The sequence below is a fragment of the Euprymna scolopes genome, chromosome 46, assembly GCF_053919585.1.
Source record: "Euprymna scolopes isolate OS-2025 chromosome 46, ASM5391958v1, whole genome shotgun sequence".
Lineage (NCBI taxonomy): Eukaryota > Metazoa > Mollusca > Cephalopoda > Sepiida > Sepiolidae > Euprymna > Euprymna scolopes.
This window is the reverse complement of record NC_136527.1, coordinates 71,543,247-71,559,491: the sequence shown is the minus strand read 5'-3', so window position 1 is coordinate 71,559,491 and position 16,245 is coordinate 71,543,247. Positions and strand designations below refer to the sequence as shown.

Here is a 16,245-nt window from a genome sequence, read left to right as displayed (position 1 = left end):
CTGTAATTGCAAATCTAAATTTGCTAGCGTGTACCAGTATTTGCCAGGTTGTGGAAATTTGGAATTTATAACATATGTAGTGGCCTTTTCCTAGATACCTATTGCTAAAAATTATACTTTCATTTTGTTAAAAAAATCTCTCTTTGGATGCCCTGCATCATCCAAAATAAAAACAAATATTTTTATAATTGTTTCAGTACATTGCTACACAATGTGAAATTTTTTTACGTTTGTAAAAAAAAAATCATGAATGTGCTGATATTCCAAAAAAGAAAATATCAGTGCACAGTATTGAAAGTGCTTGAGATTCAAAAGTCTGTAACATTTCTACTGACTTCATAAGAGGTCATGTGAGAAACTAAATTGAATATTGCATCCCTCTGCCTGTTCTACAAGTATTTTAATGGTGAATGCTCTGACGAACTGCCAACACTTGTGCCCCCACAACGTGAATACCCTCGACAAACCCGACAGGCTGCTAAATCCCACCCTCACACTGTAGAGATCCCTAGATGTAAAAGATCTTTCTACTCCAGTAGTTTCTTCCCCAGAACCGCTAGACTTTGGAATTCCATTCCAGGTCCCTGCTTCCCGAACTGTACTGACGTGCAGAAGTTCAAGTGCAACGTGAACCGACATTTTGCTGCCCAAATCCCTACATAGTACCCCAGTAGTTGTTGCCCCTGATAGTAGCCCCCTACACCAAAGTGGCAATGTGCCTTGTTTGGGGTGAAAATGTAATTAAAAAAAAACAAATAAACAACAACCCTTTCATAAAGTCCAATTGAATCTTATTTTAATTGCTACATTTAAAAACGATGATTCTTTTCATAAAATTCAATTGACTAGTGTTCTAATCTCTACATTTAAAATAAGTACGACTCTTTTCATAAAATCCAACTGACTAGTGTTTTAATCTCTACATTTAAAAAAGACGACTTTTTTCATAAAATCCAACCAAATCGTATATTAAATGACTCTTTTCATAAAATCTAACTGACTAGTGTTGTAATTTCTACATTTAAAACATGACTTTTCATAATCAACGAAATTTTACTTACTTCGATTATAAAAAATGTATAAATTCCAAAAAATCACTTACCTATAAAAAATACTATTCGATGGGTACTTCCATTCTTCATTGTTAAGAATTTATGCATATTTATATTTTAAATTCCATGTATTTTTTAAATAAAAGAATTTTTTAAACAACTATTTGAAAAGGCCGCCATTAAGTAAGCATTTTTATGGTGTTAGCGAAACGCCAAACCGGTGTTTTTTCTTGTTTTGAACTATGGATGGACAGAAGGACATAAAAACCACATGTTCACATTAGTCATCTAGCCTTGTGCGTAAAGAAATATGTGTCTCCACAACTTAAAAATGGTCACATTTTACTTATAAGTTTTTGCTTTGAAAAAAACCAGTCGATGATTTTTTTTCTTTTCTCAAAGAAATACATCAATTTTTGATTTAATATATTTTAATTCTTCTTTATCGAGTGAATTTTTTTAAATATCTAAAAAATGAAAAAATTGAATGAAATAGAAAAAATTATCGTCAACATCCAATATTTACTTGACAATTTAAGCATAACATAAGCTTCCACATTAAAAAAAATCAACGTGGTTTAAAAAAAAAAGGTTTTACACTTAGAACTTTACAGATAAATTTACAAAAAACACTTTTTTTGTTCTAAATTAAAATATTTTATTTATTGATCTTTTATCTTCAATTTGTGATATATAAAACTTTGCTGAGTAAATTAATTATTTAAATTTTAATAGACATTTCAAAATGAGGGGTGAAGTTAAAAAAAACGTTTGTCTATTTAGTTTATTGGAACGAGCATAAAATTTCACATTGACCCTGAAAATATCGTAAAAATTGAACCAATAAAAAAATTTTGATAGATTTTTAAAGTTTAAAAATTGAAAAATATTTAACTCGTAAAATTCAATTAATTTCATTACGTAAAAAAAAAAATGGCTGCATGAAGGCGTGCCAGTACTTTGTAAACACTGTTTTTTAAAAAATAACATTTCTATTATTTTTTAAACAACTTTGATAGTTTATTTTGGAAGTATATTCCATAAAGAAAATAAACAACCCACTTTAAAAAGAGAAATTATGAGTATTTTTTATATTTTATTCACAATTTTGTGTTAGGGCTGTCCAAAATCCCCCCCCCCCAAATTCTGATCTTTTTAATCTCTACATTTAAAAACGACGACCCTTTTTATAAAATCCCACTGACTAGTGTTTTAATCTCTACATTTGACCCCCAAGATCGCCACATTAAAGATGGCTTTTCGTGTGGTAGAGATACCTCCAGAAAAAGTCCTAATTTACCTCATGTGCTTCCGGGTTGCACTTGCTTACACCACAACATTTATATTTGCCGTCTATTGCCCCAACAACAGTGGAGTTACTATCTTTAAGAGTATAGCTGAGAAAATTGACCACATCCTGTCTGCTCATCCTTCGGCTAACATTCACATCTGTGGTGACTTCAATGTCCACAATGTGGAATGGCTGACCTACTCAAACAGGACAGAGGATGAGGGGAGGTTCTGCCATGATGTCGCCATTGCCTATGACCTCACCCAGATTGTTCACAAACCCACCCCTGTGCCCGATACTACCGGTCAGTATGCTAGCCTTCTAGACCTTTTTCTCACAACTTCCTCTGAGCTATGTTCATGTTCCGTTCTATCTCCTCTGGGATCTTCTGACCACTCGGTTGTATCAGTTAAGATAAAAATGAAATGTAATAAGTCACCAGACATACCTTTCCCCCATACTGTATATCGATACCCTATGGCTGACTGGGATAGCTTCCGTACATTCATATCTGATCTACATCTGCATTCCATGTTTAAAAAGGATGTGTCTTCTATAGTATCAGAGCTGACGGAATGGTTAATTGTAGGCATACACTCCAAAAAAATTCCAACAAAAACCTAACAGCCAGCCTTGGTTCTCCCCAGAATGTGCTGCTGCCATAATATACTGAGACTAAAGCTGCTTTCAGGACTGCCAGCAACCACTGTAAAAGAGTAATAAAAAATGTAAGAGAGCTATATGTTCAGTTTGTTAAATACAAAGTAGCTGAGTATCGGCTTGGTTCCCACCAGTTTTGGCAAATAGCAAACAGAATCCTGAACAGAAGCGTGCGTTCTATCCTAACCATCATCAATGGACCTGAGGTCATCTCGTCAGCATCAGACAAGGCCAAACTATTTGCCAAGAACTTTGCAGCTAATTCTACCCTTTACGACGAAGGCCATCAACTCCTCATATTTCCTCCTATAACAGACAACACGCTATGCAACATACAAATATCTGTGTGTGATGTCGCCAAGCTAATCAAGAACCTTGATTTCAGTAAAGCAACTGGCCCTGACGGTATTCCAATTATAGTGTGGAAAAATCTTCGACCAGAACTTGCCCCCATACTTACCAAACTGTTTAAGCATTGCCTTAAGGAGAAGTGCTTTCCAACATCCTGGAAAATCTCATCAGTATGCCCTGTATTAAAGAACTCAGGTGATAAGTCATCTCCCTCTCAGTAAGACTACTGTGTGTCATGAGTAAGTTCCTGGAATTCATATTATATAAAGAAGTAGTCAACCACCTCAGCAGAAATAATCTTTTTAGTGAAATGCAATATGGTTTCCGTTCTGCTAGATCTACAGTAGATGTGCCAATGGTTATATCTCATAGGATTAATGAATCTCTTGGCAAAGGCTTCCTTTCTAGGGTAATTGCTCTTGACATATCAAAGGCCTTCGATAAGGTATGGCACAAAGGCCTACTTCAGAAGATTTCCAGCTACGGTATAACTGGAAATGTTTTCTCGATTGTTAAATCATTTCTTTCTGATAGGCTCATAGGAGTAGTAGTTCATGGGCAAAAATCTTCCTGATCTATATTAATAATCTTCCAAAACACATACTTAAATCATTCGTTGACATCTATGCTGATGACACGACCATCAAAGGGTGTAAAAGACAAAGTTCTCTCTGATTCTCCTCTGATCTTGAGCGTGTGGTACAGTGGGGGAAAGGGTGGCTGGTTACTTTTTATGCATCTAAAACCAAGCTCATCATCAACGTTCTGATCCCCATCTGACATCAATTGAAATGGATGGCTCTCGTCTTGGGGAGGCCTCATGTTTTGACAAGCTTTTGGGGTTGACCTTTACTCCTGATCTGGAATGGAACACATACATCGTCTGTTACCAAGGTCCCTGGAAAAATGGTGGGATTCTTCTACCGCTCTAGAAGATATCTGACTGCTGATGCAATTCTCTATCTACATAAAAGCCAAGTACGTCCAAGGATGGAGTACTGCTGTCACATCTGGGCAGGAGCTGCTAAAAACAGCCTATCCTGCCTTGACAGAGTACAAAATAGACTTTGTGTCTTAGTGGGAGATGCCCTTTTCTCTTCCATGCAACCTCTCTCCCACAGAAGAGACGTTTCTAGCCTGTCTTTGTTTTATCGTTATTTCTATGGCAAGTGCTCGTCTGAACTCCAATCTCTGGCCCCCCCTCACCAAACTATCACGAAAAACACTAGTCTAGCTGAAACCACTGTTAATAATTTTCTCCACTCATTATCTGTGCCTAAATCAAAACGTAGATTTTTTTTTACATAGACATCACTGTAGTGTTATCATAGAACTACTTTCATACGCGTAACAAGGAAATCATGGCGTATGAATATTGATGTAAACCGCCTAATACATATTGTATTCGACAACATGGCGTAGACCTCTACATACGTACCTTCAATCTCTCTTCCTATGTAAATATGTAATAAAGTTCTATATCAAATAAAACCACAACTTGGTTATCTTATCTATTACTTATAATAACAAGCCTAAACTAACGACATGGTGGCAGTGAAATGGATACCGAACATTTATAACAGTTGAAAAAAAAAAAAAAAACTTTGCCAACAGACACGAGAGGAAAAATACGTTTACAGAAGACAAAACAAGGTATGTAAACCAATTTTCATTAATTTACCATTAATGTGCATTTTATAAAACTTTGCTGTCATTCTCGTATATGCTATAAACACGTGTGAATTTTCGCACAATAGCGGACATTTTGAATTTTTGCCAACTGTTGTTATCGTATGTGTTCCCATAAACACGTGTGGATTTTCGCACATTGGCAGACATATTGAATTTTCTGTTTATTGAAAAAATACATAGCCGTTAATAATAATGTCTACCAATAATGACATTTTTCCGTTTATGGACTGGGAAATGCCAAATCCAGCGGAAACATTTAAACTTTTTAAACAGAGGTTAGAACTATATTTTGCTATAAACAAAATAAAAACCGACCAACAAGTGAATTACATACTGCTAAAGACCGGCAACGAAGGTCTCAAAAAATTTAACACTTGGAAATTAACAGATGAGGAAAAACGTTCTCCCGACACTATTTTTAATAAATTCTTGGAGCATTTAGAACCTAAGGAAAACTTTAGGATTAATAGACTAAAACTAATGTCTTATAAACAAAAACAAGATGAGACATTAGACGACTTCGTCAATAGATGTCGTCAACTTACGTTAAAATGCTCACTAACCGACACTGAACAAGAACAGCGAATTATAGAACTAATTATTGCAAGTACCCCAATTGTCGAATTCCAGAAAGGACTATTACGAAAAGATAATACGCTAACACTGGATGAAACCATCCGAATTGGTAAAACATATGAGGCAACAAACGCACATATTAAACAGCTTAGAGAGATGTTAAACACCAATAACGGGGAGGAAAATAGCGCCAATACTGACATACAAGCAATTAAAAAATATAAACAAAATAGAAAGACAAACAACTGCCTTTATTGTGGAAAAAGTCACGAACGTCGACGTGAAGCATGCCCAGCATTTGGTTCCAAATGCAAAACGTGTGGAAAATATAACCACTGGGCAACAGTATGTTTATACAACAGAAGATCAAGGTCAAGATCGCAAAACAGAGACTGTGAAAAACAAAAACCATTAAACATGAACCAGACCAAGAAAAAACACTTCATCCAAACTGATATATTATCCAGGAACAACAGCCAGGAACTAAATGAACAATTCGAAAATTTAGTTTTTTCCACCATTAACACACCCTCTCAAACACAGAGAGATGAAGCCTTCGCTTATATAAATATAAAATTACCTAATCGAAACGGGACTCACAGACTACGAATTAAAGTCGATACTGGAGCCCAAGGTAATACATTACCAATTTTTACATTCCGTAGAATGTTTCCTGAGAAATTTACTACTGATGGCTGCCCAAAACTAAAAAAACAAAGTAAGGACAAAAAATTAATAGCCTACAATGGAACACCGATAAAGTGCTATGGCAATATCAGTATACCATGCAACTACCAAACCCCTGATTGGCACGAAAGCACCTTCTATATAGTAGATGTAAATGGACCAGCAATTCTAGGATTACCATCACTGGAAATACTGAAAATGGTCACTCTTCACTGCACGGTGAAAGAACAAAATATAGTCAAACCAATCAACAAAATCGAAGACTTGGTACAGATCTATCCAGATCAATTCGACAAAATAGGCTCTATGCCTGGACATGTCAAGTTAACAACGAGCAAAAACGTACAACCTCACATTGACCCACCATGAAAAACCCCAATTGCCCTAAAGGACAACATAAAACAGGAACTAGACAAAATGGTCAGCAACAAGATCATTAGAAAAGTCACAGAGCCAACAGACTGGGTTTCTAGCCTAGCTTATTCACACAAGAAAGATGGAAGCCTGAGAATCTGTCTAGACCCAAGACGCCTTAACATTGCGCTAAAGAGACCACACCATGCAACCCCTACAGAGAAGGAGCTAACACACCACTTTGCAGGTGCCAAGCTGTTCTCTAAACTTGATGCCAAAGCTGGTTATTGGTCCATACATTTGGATCAGGAATCTCAGCTGCTAACGACATTCCAATCCCCTTTTGGCAGATACTGTTTCCAGAGATTACCATTTAGGTTAAGTGTATCCCAGGACATTTTCCAAATGAAAATGGACCAGATACTCGAACAAGTTGACGGAGCAATTGGAATTACAGACGACATTGTTGTCTATAGTAAAACGGACAAAGAGCATGATAAGATCTTATACAGGCTCATGCAAGTAGCTGCAAAAAATGGTCTTGTGTTTAATTCAGCAAAATGCAAAATAAAATCAAAAAAATATATCTTTCTTTGGAATGATATATAGTGAAAATGGTGTTAGCCCAGACCCAGAAAAACTTAAAGACTGACAAGACATGCCATATCCAACATGCAAAAAAGAACTACAAGAATTCTTAGGCCTTGTCACATATTTATCACCATCCATACCAAAATTAGCTGACAAAACACATACATTAAGAGGCTTGTTGAAAAAAGACGTACCTTTTCTCTGGGAAGAGCATCACAAGGTATGCTTTGAGATGCTTAAAACAATAATCACCAAAGACTCCACACTAACATACTTCGACACGAATAAAGTACCAATACTGCAAACTGATGCGAGTTTAAAAGGACTTGGAGCAGCATTAATGCAAAACAAAAAACCTATTGCACACGCGTCAAAATCTTTAACAGACGCCGAGCAACGGTATTCGTGCATAGAAAGGGAACTTCTAGCAATTGTATTTGGTGTGCATATGTATCATGTCTACCTATATGGACGGAAGTTCAAGGTACACACCGACCATAAACCCTTGGTCATGATACTACAGAAACCACTGACCAGTGCACCTCCTAGGCTACAACGAATGATGACCAAATTACAAGGATACCAGATACAAATAGAATACATACCAGGCAAAGAAATGACTATAGCTGATACACTAAGTCGTCTCCCCAGTACTCAAAACACTGACATGATCGACTTAGATATTCGAGTTGACTTGGTGAGATTCAGGAGCGAACGCCTGAATGAAATAAAAAAGGAAACAAAGTCTGATCCAATACTCAACCAATTACATGAAACCATAACAACAGGATGGCCAGACTCAATTAAGGAAGTACCACCGACAATTCGGTCATACTGGTCATACAGAGATGAGTTATCTGTCAGTGATGGCATAATCATGAAAGGCTCAAGGATTATTATCCCTGAAAATCAGCAGAAAACTATCCTGGACCAACTACATTACAGCCTTCAAGGTATCGAAAAGACACGTCTGCAAGCTAGAGATACTGTCTACTGGGAGCGAATTAACACTGATATTGAGAACATGATCAAAAAGTGTTCAATATGCCAGGAAAACCTCCCAGCACAATCTAAAGAAACGTTACAACCACACGACATCCCTAGCAGAGCATGGGAAGTTGTTGGCACTGACTTGTTCCACTGTAACGATCAGGAATACCTTATAATTGCTGATTATTATAGTAAATTCCCAATCATACGGAAAATGAATGGCATGGCCACAAGCAACATGGTCATATCAACAATGAAGCAGATATTTTCAGAACATGGTATTCCCACCAGAGTTATTAGTGACAACGGACCACAGTACTCCAGTGAAGCATTTAAAGAATTTGCTCAACAATGGCAATTCGATCATATCACATCATCTCCAAGGTTTCCTAAATCAAATGGTTTCATTGAACGACAGATTCAAACCATTAAAAGAACAATAGTCAAAGCAAAGCAAGCAGGAAGAGATATTAACCTTGCAATGCTGTGTTTAAGAACAACGCCTATCAGCCACAAACTTCCAAGCCCAGCTGAACCTCTAAACAGTCGCATCATGAAATCGAACCTGATTGCAAAAATCACGAATCACAGATTTCCCAACCGTGACCATATCCACGAAGAACTAAAGCACAGACAGGATATACAAAAAACCTATCACGATAAAACAGCCCATGACTTACCAGCACTTGTCCCTGGACAACACGTACGTATGTGGGATAACCAAACTGGAAAATGGAAACCAGCAACAATTCTCAGCAAATGTACAGAACCTAGATCGTACATCCTCGAATTGCCAGATGGATCGTCAAAAAGACGTAACAGAGTCCATATCAGAGCAGATGGAAAAGCAACCCATAAACATCTTCACTTCCGTGACCAAACCCAATCTCAATCTGGACTCCCTAACACAAGCATCTCAAACCAAATAAACACTAAGAAACACGCACCAAATATAACAAGACATGGCCGTGAAATCCATAGGCCAAACAGATTTAAACAATAAATATCTGAACAATGTGTACTACTTTTCTTCATTCTGGTAAGGGGGATGTAGTGTTATCATAGAACTACTTTCATATGCGTAACAATTTCATGGCGTATGAATATTGATGTAAACCGCCTAATACATATTGTATTCGACAACATGGCGTAGACCTCTACACACGTACCTTCAATCTCTCTTCCTATGTAAATATGTAATAAAGTTCTATATCAAATAAAACCACAACTTGGTTATCTATTATTTATAATAAAAAACCTAAACTAACGACAATCACCACTTATCAAGGCCAAGAGGTCACTCGAGGATAAGAGTTAAAGAGTGTACAGGTAGAAATTGGACAATATAGTGATCGTTAGTAATGGAAATTCGGTAAATTTGTTAACAAGTGGAACCGCTCATCAAGAACTTGTTTACCTTAGACTTGAAGACAACCATATTGTAGTCAGCTAGAAAGCAGGAAAAAGGAAGACAATTCCACAGGCGTGCAGTTCTAAGAAAGAAGCTTTGTTCATAGAATCTACGTTTAGGCACAGATAAAGAGTGGGGGGAATTATTGATAATGTTTTCAGCTATACGAGTGTTTCTTGTGAAAATTAGGCGAGGGGAGACCATAGATGTAAGCTGTCGGACACTTTCCATGAAAATAACGATATAGCAAAGACAAACTCGCTAAATCTCTTCTGTGAGACAGAGGTTGTAGGGAAGAGAAAAGGACATCTCCTATGAGGCTACAAAGTCTATTTTGAACTCTATCAAGGCAGGGCAAGTCCTTTTTAGCAGCTCCTGCCCAGATGTGGCAACAGTATTCCATCCTTGGACGTATCTGGCTCTTAGAATTGCATCAGCAGTGAGATATCTACTGGATTGATAGAAGGATCCCACCATTTATACAGTGGCCTTGGCACAGATTTGATGTATGTGTTCCATTTAAGATCAGGAGTAAAGGTCAAGCCCAAAAGCTTGTCAAAACTTGAGGCCTCCTCAAGACGAAAACCATTCATTCATACCAGATGGGGATCAGAACGTTGATAATGCTTGGTTTTAGATGCATTAAAAGTAACCAGCAACTCCTTTTCCCATTGTACTATGTGCTCAAGATCAGAGGAGAGAGTATTAGAGAGAACTTGGTCGTTCACTGTCTTAGATGTGCTACCGTAGATGGTAGTGTCAGAAAAAATGTCTACGAATGATGTAAGGATGTGATTTGGAAGATCATTAATGTAGATCAGGATAAAAGTTAGGCCCAGGATGGACCCCTGAGAGACTCCAGCATTAATACTGTGAGCTTTTGATGTTTGCCCATCAACTACTACTCTTATGAACCTATCAGAAAGAAATAATTTAAGCACATCTGCTGTAGATCTAGCAGAACGGAAACCATATTGTGTGTCACTAAGAAGGTTATTTTTGCTGAGATGTTTGATTACTTCTCTATTTAACACAGATTCCAGCAACTTACTCATGACGCACAAGAGACTTATTGGCCTGTACTGAGAGAGATATGAGCGATCACCTGAATTCTTAAATACTGATGAGATTTTCCAGGGTGATGGGAAGCAAGTCTCTTTAAGACAACGTTTAAACAGTTTTGTGTGGGCGCTAGTTCTGGTTGAATTCTTTTGAGTACTATAATTGGAATACCGTCACGGCCGGTTGCTTTACTTGAATCAAGGTTTTTGATTAGTTTGACAAGATCACGTACATATATATGTATATCGCATACCGTGTTTTCTGATGCAGGAGGAAATATTAAGGGTTGTCGGCAAAGAGTAAAATTAGCGTCAAAGTTCTTGGCAAAGAGTTTGGTACTTGTACAGTTTAATCAAGACATTAAAAAAATGAAAATATCGAGAAAAAAAACGGTTATATTGTACACATCCGTTTTAGACAGAAGATATAAAAAAAATTTCACTTAATTTGATTGAGTATTTTTTTTAATAAGCCAGTTGCTCCCATCATAATCGGTATATTGTTCATTTCTTTCAGAGACCATGTCGTTTTTAGACCGTAAAATAAAAACAAAACCATTATTGGTTATTGTTTCAGCTAGTCGAGTGTTTTTCATGAAAGTTTTTTTTTTATTTAACTAATAAGTTTTAAGAGATCAAGGGGCTCCCTCCTGGAGCTAACACTTGATTCCGTTATGATTTAAATTTATATCCGAGGACTCTTTTAAGAATAGACACTGTTCCCTTTATGGCTGCTATCTGTATTTCATTACGGCTTGGTCTTCCAGTGATTGCTTCTAAGTATTTCTGAAGCTTCATTTTATTAAGCCAGTTGATCCCATCATAATCGGTATATTGTTCATTTCTTTCAGAGACCATGTCGTTTTTAACCGTAAAAAACAAAACAAAACCATTATTGGTTATTGTTTCAGCTAGTCGAGTGTTTTTCATGAAAGTTTTTTTTATATAACTAATAAGTTTTAAGAGATCAAGGGGCTCTCTCCTGGAGCTAACACTTGATTCTGTTACGATGTAAATTTATATCTGAGGGCTCTTTTAAGAATATACACTGTTCCCTTTATGGCTGCTATCTGTATTTCGTTACAGCTTGGTCTTCCTGGGATTGCTTCTAAGTATTTCTGAAGCTTCACTTTATTAAACCAGTTGCTCCCATCACAATCGGTATAATGTTTATTTCTTTCAGAGACCGTGTCGTTTTTAGATCATTTTTAGGTCCTGATATTTTTTCATCTTTTCCCATTCAGCTCTATCTAGGCCAAAATCATTTGGGACTCCATGTAAATCTGTATGTGTCTTTTTAAACAATGCTGATCCACAAACTTCACATGAATAAGGTGAGGTGGCCAGTTTAGTGTTTTTACTACAGGCAATAGTTGGATGTCAGGTAGCTCACACTTTCTCTAGTTGTATTTTTTGTCTGTAATCTATTTTTTGTAGCTTTCTTAAATGGCATAATACTCTTTGTCAAGTTTTTACTCAGCTTAACGTGTTGAATTGAATCAATCTTTTCAATATCAATGTATTTCCATTGTTTTATTTTCTGTATATTTAATGCCTTTTCGGGTTTGTTTTACTGTACACATAGATTCGAAAAAGTTGTCAAAAACAAATATATAACAAATAAATGTTATCAAAAGCAAGAGAAGTTACTTTTCTACCAAACTGGATATATTTTTCGTGTTTTTATTCAATGTAACATGTTTATTCAGCTCGAAAAACATGCATTGTTTACCGATGTATTCGAAAATTCAAGATGGCGTCTCACACCCTCTTTAACACTGTAAGTATGGAAAAAGGTGTTATAAATATAAAACTATACAAAATACTATTAAAAACCCGCCGAATATATGTCAACCTATGTCACGGTAACATATATTGAGCGAGTTTTTAACAGTATTTTATCCGGTTTTTTATTTATAACATCTTTTCGCACACTTACCGTGTTAAAGCGAGAATAAGGCGCCATTTTGAATTTTCCAATACATCGGTAAACACTGTATGTTTTTCGATCTGAATAAATATGTTACATTGAATAAAAACACGAAAAATATATCCAGTTTGGTAGAAAAGTAACTTATCTTGCCTTTGATAACATTTATTTGTTATATATTTGTTTTTTGACAACTTTTTCGAATCTATGTGTACAGTAATACAAACCCGCCTTTTCTAGCAAGCTGTATGATTTCAATGTGAATCTTCTTCCCGGCTCTGAGGAAGCAATTAACACAATTTTCCAGGTCAACCCGCATTTCAATATCGTAATAAAAGGTATAAGTACATGAGCTGTATCACTCTGCGCCGTTTCTAGGTTGGACCAAAGAAGAACTTGGACACCTAAACCAGAAAACCAGGAAACTCACGACTATGCACAATGCACTACATCCAAAAAATGATACTATATAAAAAATAATAAATAAATAAACCAAAACCGTAAAATTCTATGCCCCCTACCACCCATGTGGAAAATTTTAATAAACGTGCATTACTTCTCAAGGACCAGAAAGGATGTCGAAAGGAAACACATGAAGCTTTGATGACAGCTTGAAGTCCTCCATGAAGTTTGGGTTTTGTGGTTGCTCAGCTGTAGAGCCCCAAGCATTAGGCTTCTAGCAATTTTCTTCCTTTGAAGATTGTAACGCTGGGTACGGGGTAGCCAAACCAGCTGCCAACATTGCCCTGCTTTTTATTGAAACCAACCGAAAGCTCTTTTTAGTATCCTTGCTGTTCCCTTAAGTGCAATTGTCTGGATCTCATTTGCACTTGGATCACCAGGAATATTAGTTAGGTTGGACTTCAGATTCTTCTTCATAAGCTCTGTGGCACTTATGATAACTGGTATGATTGATATCTCTCCAAGATTCCAGTTTCTTTTCATATCATACATGAAACCTTGATATTTTGTCTGTTTCTCTCTTTCAGACCTCCATCATTAGGGACACTCACTGAAACCAAGGTTGTAACTCTCTGACTTATTCCATATAACTTTGTCAGGTTTTACAGCAGCATTTTCAAGGTAGGTGGCTGTAGGGATTACATCGTCGTAATCTATGGTATATAAGTCATTTCCAACTGTTCTTTCAGGTTTATGTTCCTAGGACTTGCTGCTACACTGGATGTTTGATTTTTTACAGATGGTCCAGTAGAGATAGTTACATACTCCATCATGCCTCGCTGTGTAAAAGCCATACTCCAAAAAACCTTGCAACTTGATACCAGATGACTCACACTTTCCAATTTCGTGTGGCAGAATCTACCCTATATGAATACGCATGTGCCTTTTTAAATTACACTTCTGTAAAAACGCTGATCCACAAACTTGACATGAATAAGGTTTTTCTTGAGTATGAGTTCGTATATGACTCACAAAATGACATTTTTGTGAGAAAGCTGCACCGCATACTTCACAGGGGTAAGGTTTTTCACCAGTGTGAGTTCGCACATGCATTTGCAGGTTGAATTTTCCAGAAAATGCCGAACCACAAACCTCGCAAACAAATGGCCTTTCTCCAGAGTGTGTCTGCATGTGCAATTTTAAAGATGATTTTCCTGAAAACGTTGATCGACAAACTTGACAAGCGTGGGGCTTCTCACCAGTGTGTGTTCGCATGTGCATGTTAAGATTTGATTTCTGTGAAAAAGTTGAACCACACACTTCACACGAATAAGGCTTCTCACCTGTGTGTTTTCTCATGTGGATTTTTAAATCGTACTTTCCAAAAAATGATGAGCCACACACTTGACAGTCATAAGGTTTTTTATCACAGGTGTGTGTTCGCGCATGGACTTTTAAATAAGACATTTCTGAAAATACTGAACCACACACTTGACAAGCATAAGACTTTTTATCACTATGTGTGCGTAAGTGCCTTTTAAAATTAGATTTTACCGAAAACGCTGATCCACATATTTCACAAGAATAAGGTTTCTCACCAGTGTGTGTACGCATGTGTGTGTTTAGATGTGATTTTACTGAAAAGGCAGAGCTACACACTTGACAAGCATAAGGTTTTTCGCCAGTGTGTATTCGTGTGTGGATTTTGAGATCAGACTTTTCTGAGAATGCTAAGCCACAAACTTGACACGAATGCGCCTTTTCTCCTGTGTGAATTTTCATGTGTCTTTTTAACAACGATCCCACTGAAAAAGCTGAGCCACACACTTCACAAGAATAAGGCTTTTCACCTGTGTGTCTGCGGATATGGATTTTTAATTTGGATTTCATTGAAAATCGTGAACCACAAACATCACAAGTAAAAGGTTTTTCTCCAGTATGTTTCTGTTCATGCAATTTTAAATGTGATTTTAGTGTAAATGCTGCGCCACATATTTGACAGATGTGAGGTTTTTCACCAGTGTGTGTACGGATGTGCATCTGTAAATTAAATTTTTGTGAAAAAGCGTTGCCACACACTTCACAAGAATATGGTTTTTCTCCTGTGTGTGTTCGCTGATGGATTTTTAATGTTGCCTTCTCTGCAAATGAGGAGCCACAAAAATCACAGTCATAAGGTTTTTCTCCCGTGTGTGTTCGCAAATGGACTTTTAATGCTGGCCTCTCTGGAAATGATGAACCACAAATTTCACAAGAATAAAGTTTATCTGCGATGTGTGTTTTAATGTGTCTTTTTATATGTGAACAATCGGAAAATGAAAAGCTACAAACTTCACACATGCTGGATTTTTCTCTTGTTTGTGTTTTTGCAGTAAGTAATGTTAATGGTGAATCAGAAATTGCAGAATTGTAAGTGTTCTTTATACTGTCCGTTTGAATTTTATGTGAGAATTAAATTGTTCCCCTTATATTTATAAAATCTTTATGTTTTGATTCATTAACCTGTGAATAAATAAGAGATTCTAGTTAATAAAATACACAATGGTAAAAATGAAATGTGGAAAAAAATATTGAAATATTTGAAACAAAAATTTCTAAAGTTGGTGGCTCCAAAAATTAGTGAATGAGATACTTCAGAATCATAAGGATCATTCATATCTCTGCATACATTTGTTTTACCGGAACTGTTTGAAACATTAAGTCAATAATTTATGTAAAATACATTATTTTTTTCTTATACTTTTTAGTTTAAGAAAAAAGTTTGAAACATTAAGTCAATAATTTATGTAAAATACATTATTTTTTCCTATACCTTTTAGTCTAAGAAAAATGTTTGAAACATTAAGTCAATAATTTATGAAAAATACATTATTTTTTCTTATACCGTTTAGTCTAAGAAAAAAGTTTGAAACATTAAGTCAATAATTTATGTAAAATACATTATTTTTTCCTATACCTTTTAGTCTAAGAAAAAAGTTTGAAACATTAAGTGAATAATTTATGAAAAATACATTATTTTTTCTTATACCTTTTAGTCTAAGAAAAAAGTTTGAAACATTAAGTCAATAATTTATGTAAAATACATTATTTTTCTTATACCCTTTTAGTCTAACAAAAATGTTTGAAACATTAAGTGAATAATTTATGTAAAATACATTATTTTTTCTTATACTTTTTAGTCTAAGAAAAAAGTTTGA

The 16,245-nt window shown here is 36.0% G+C and overlaps 1 protein-coding gene across 1 annotated transcript; it reads right to left on the bottom strand.

Moving 5' to 3' along the window:
* Positions 1–13,121: 13,121 nt before the first annotated feature.
* Positions 13,122–15,545, bottom strand: LOC145270107 (uncharacterized). Its single transcript, XM_080125710.1, has one exon. It carries the CDS (start codon positions 15,386–15,388, stop codon positions 13,967–13,969), a length of 1,422 nt encoding a protein of 473 aa, XP_079981836.1. The 5' UTR covers positions 15,389–15,545; the 3' UTR covers positions 13,122–13,966.
* Between the last annotated feature and the right edge of the window lie 700 nt (positions 15,546–16,245).

What these genes read in the sequence shown, in the direction of transcription:
- LOC145270107 (XM_080125710.1), bottom strand. Translation starts at nt 15,388, where the DNA reads ATGTGTGAAGTTTGTAGCTTTTCATTTTCCGATTGTTCACATATAAAA.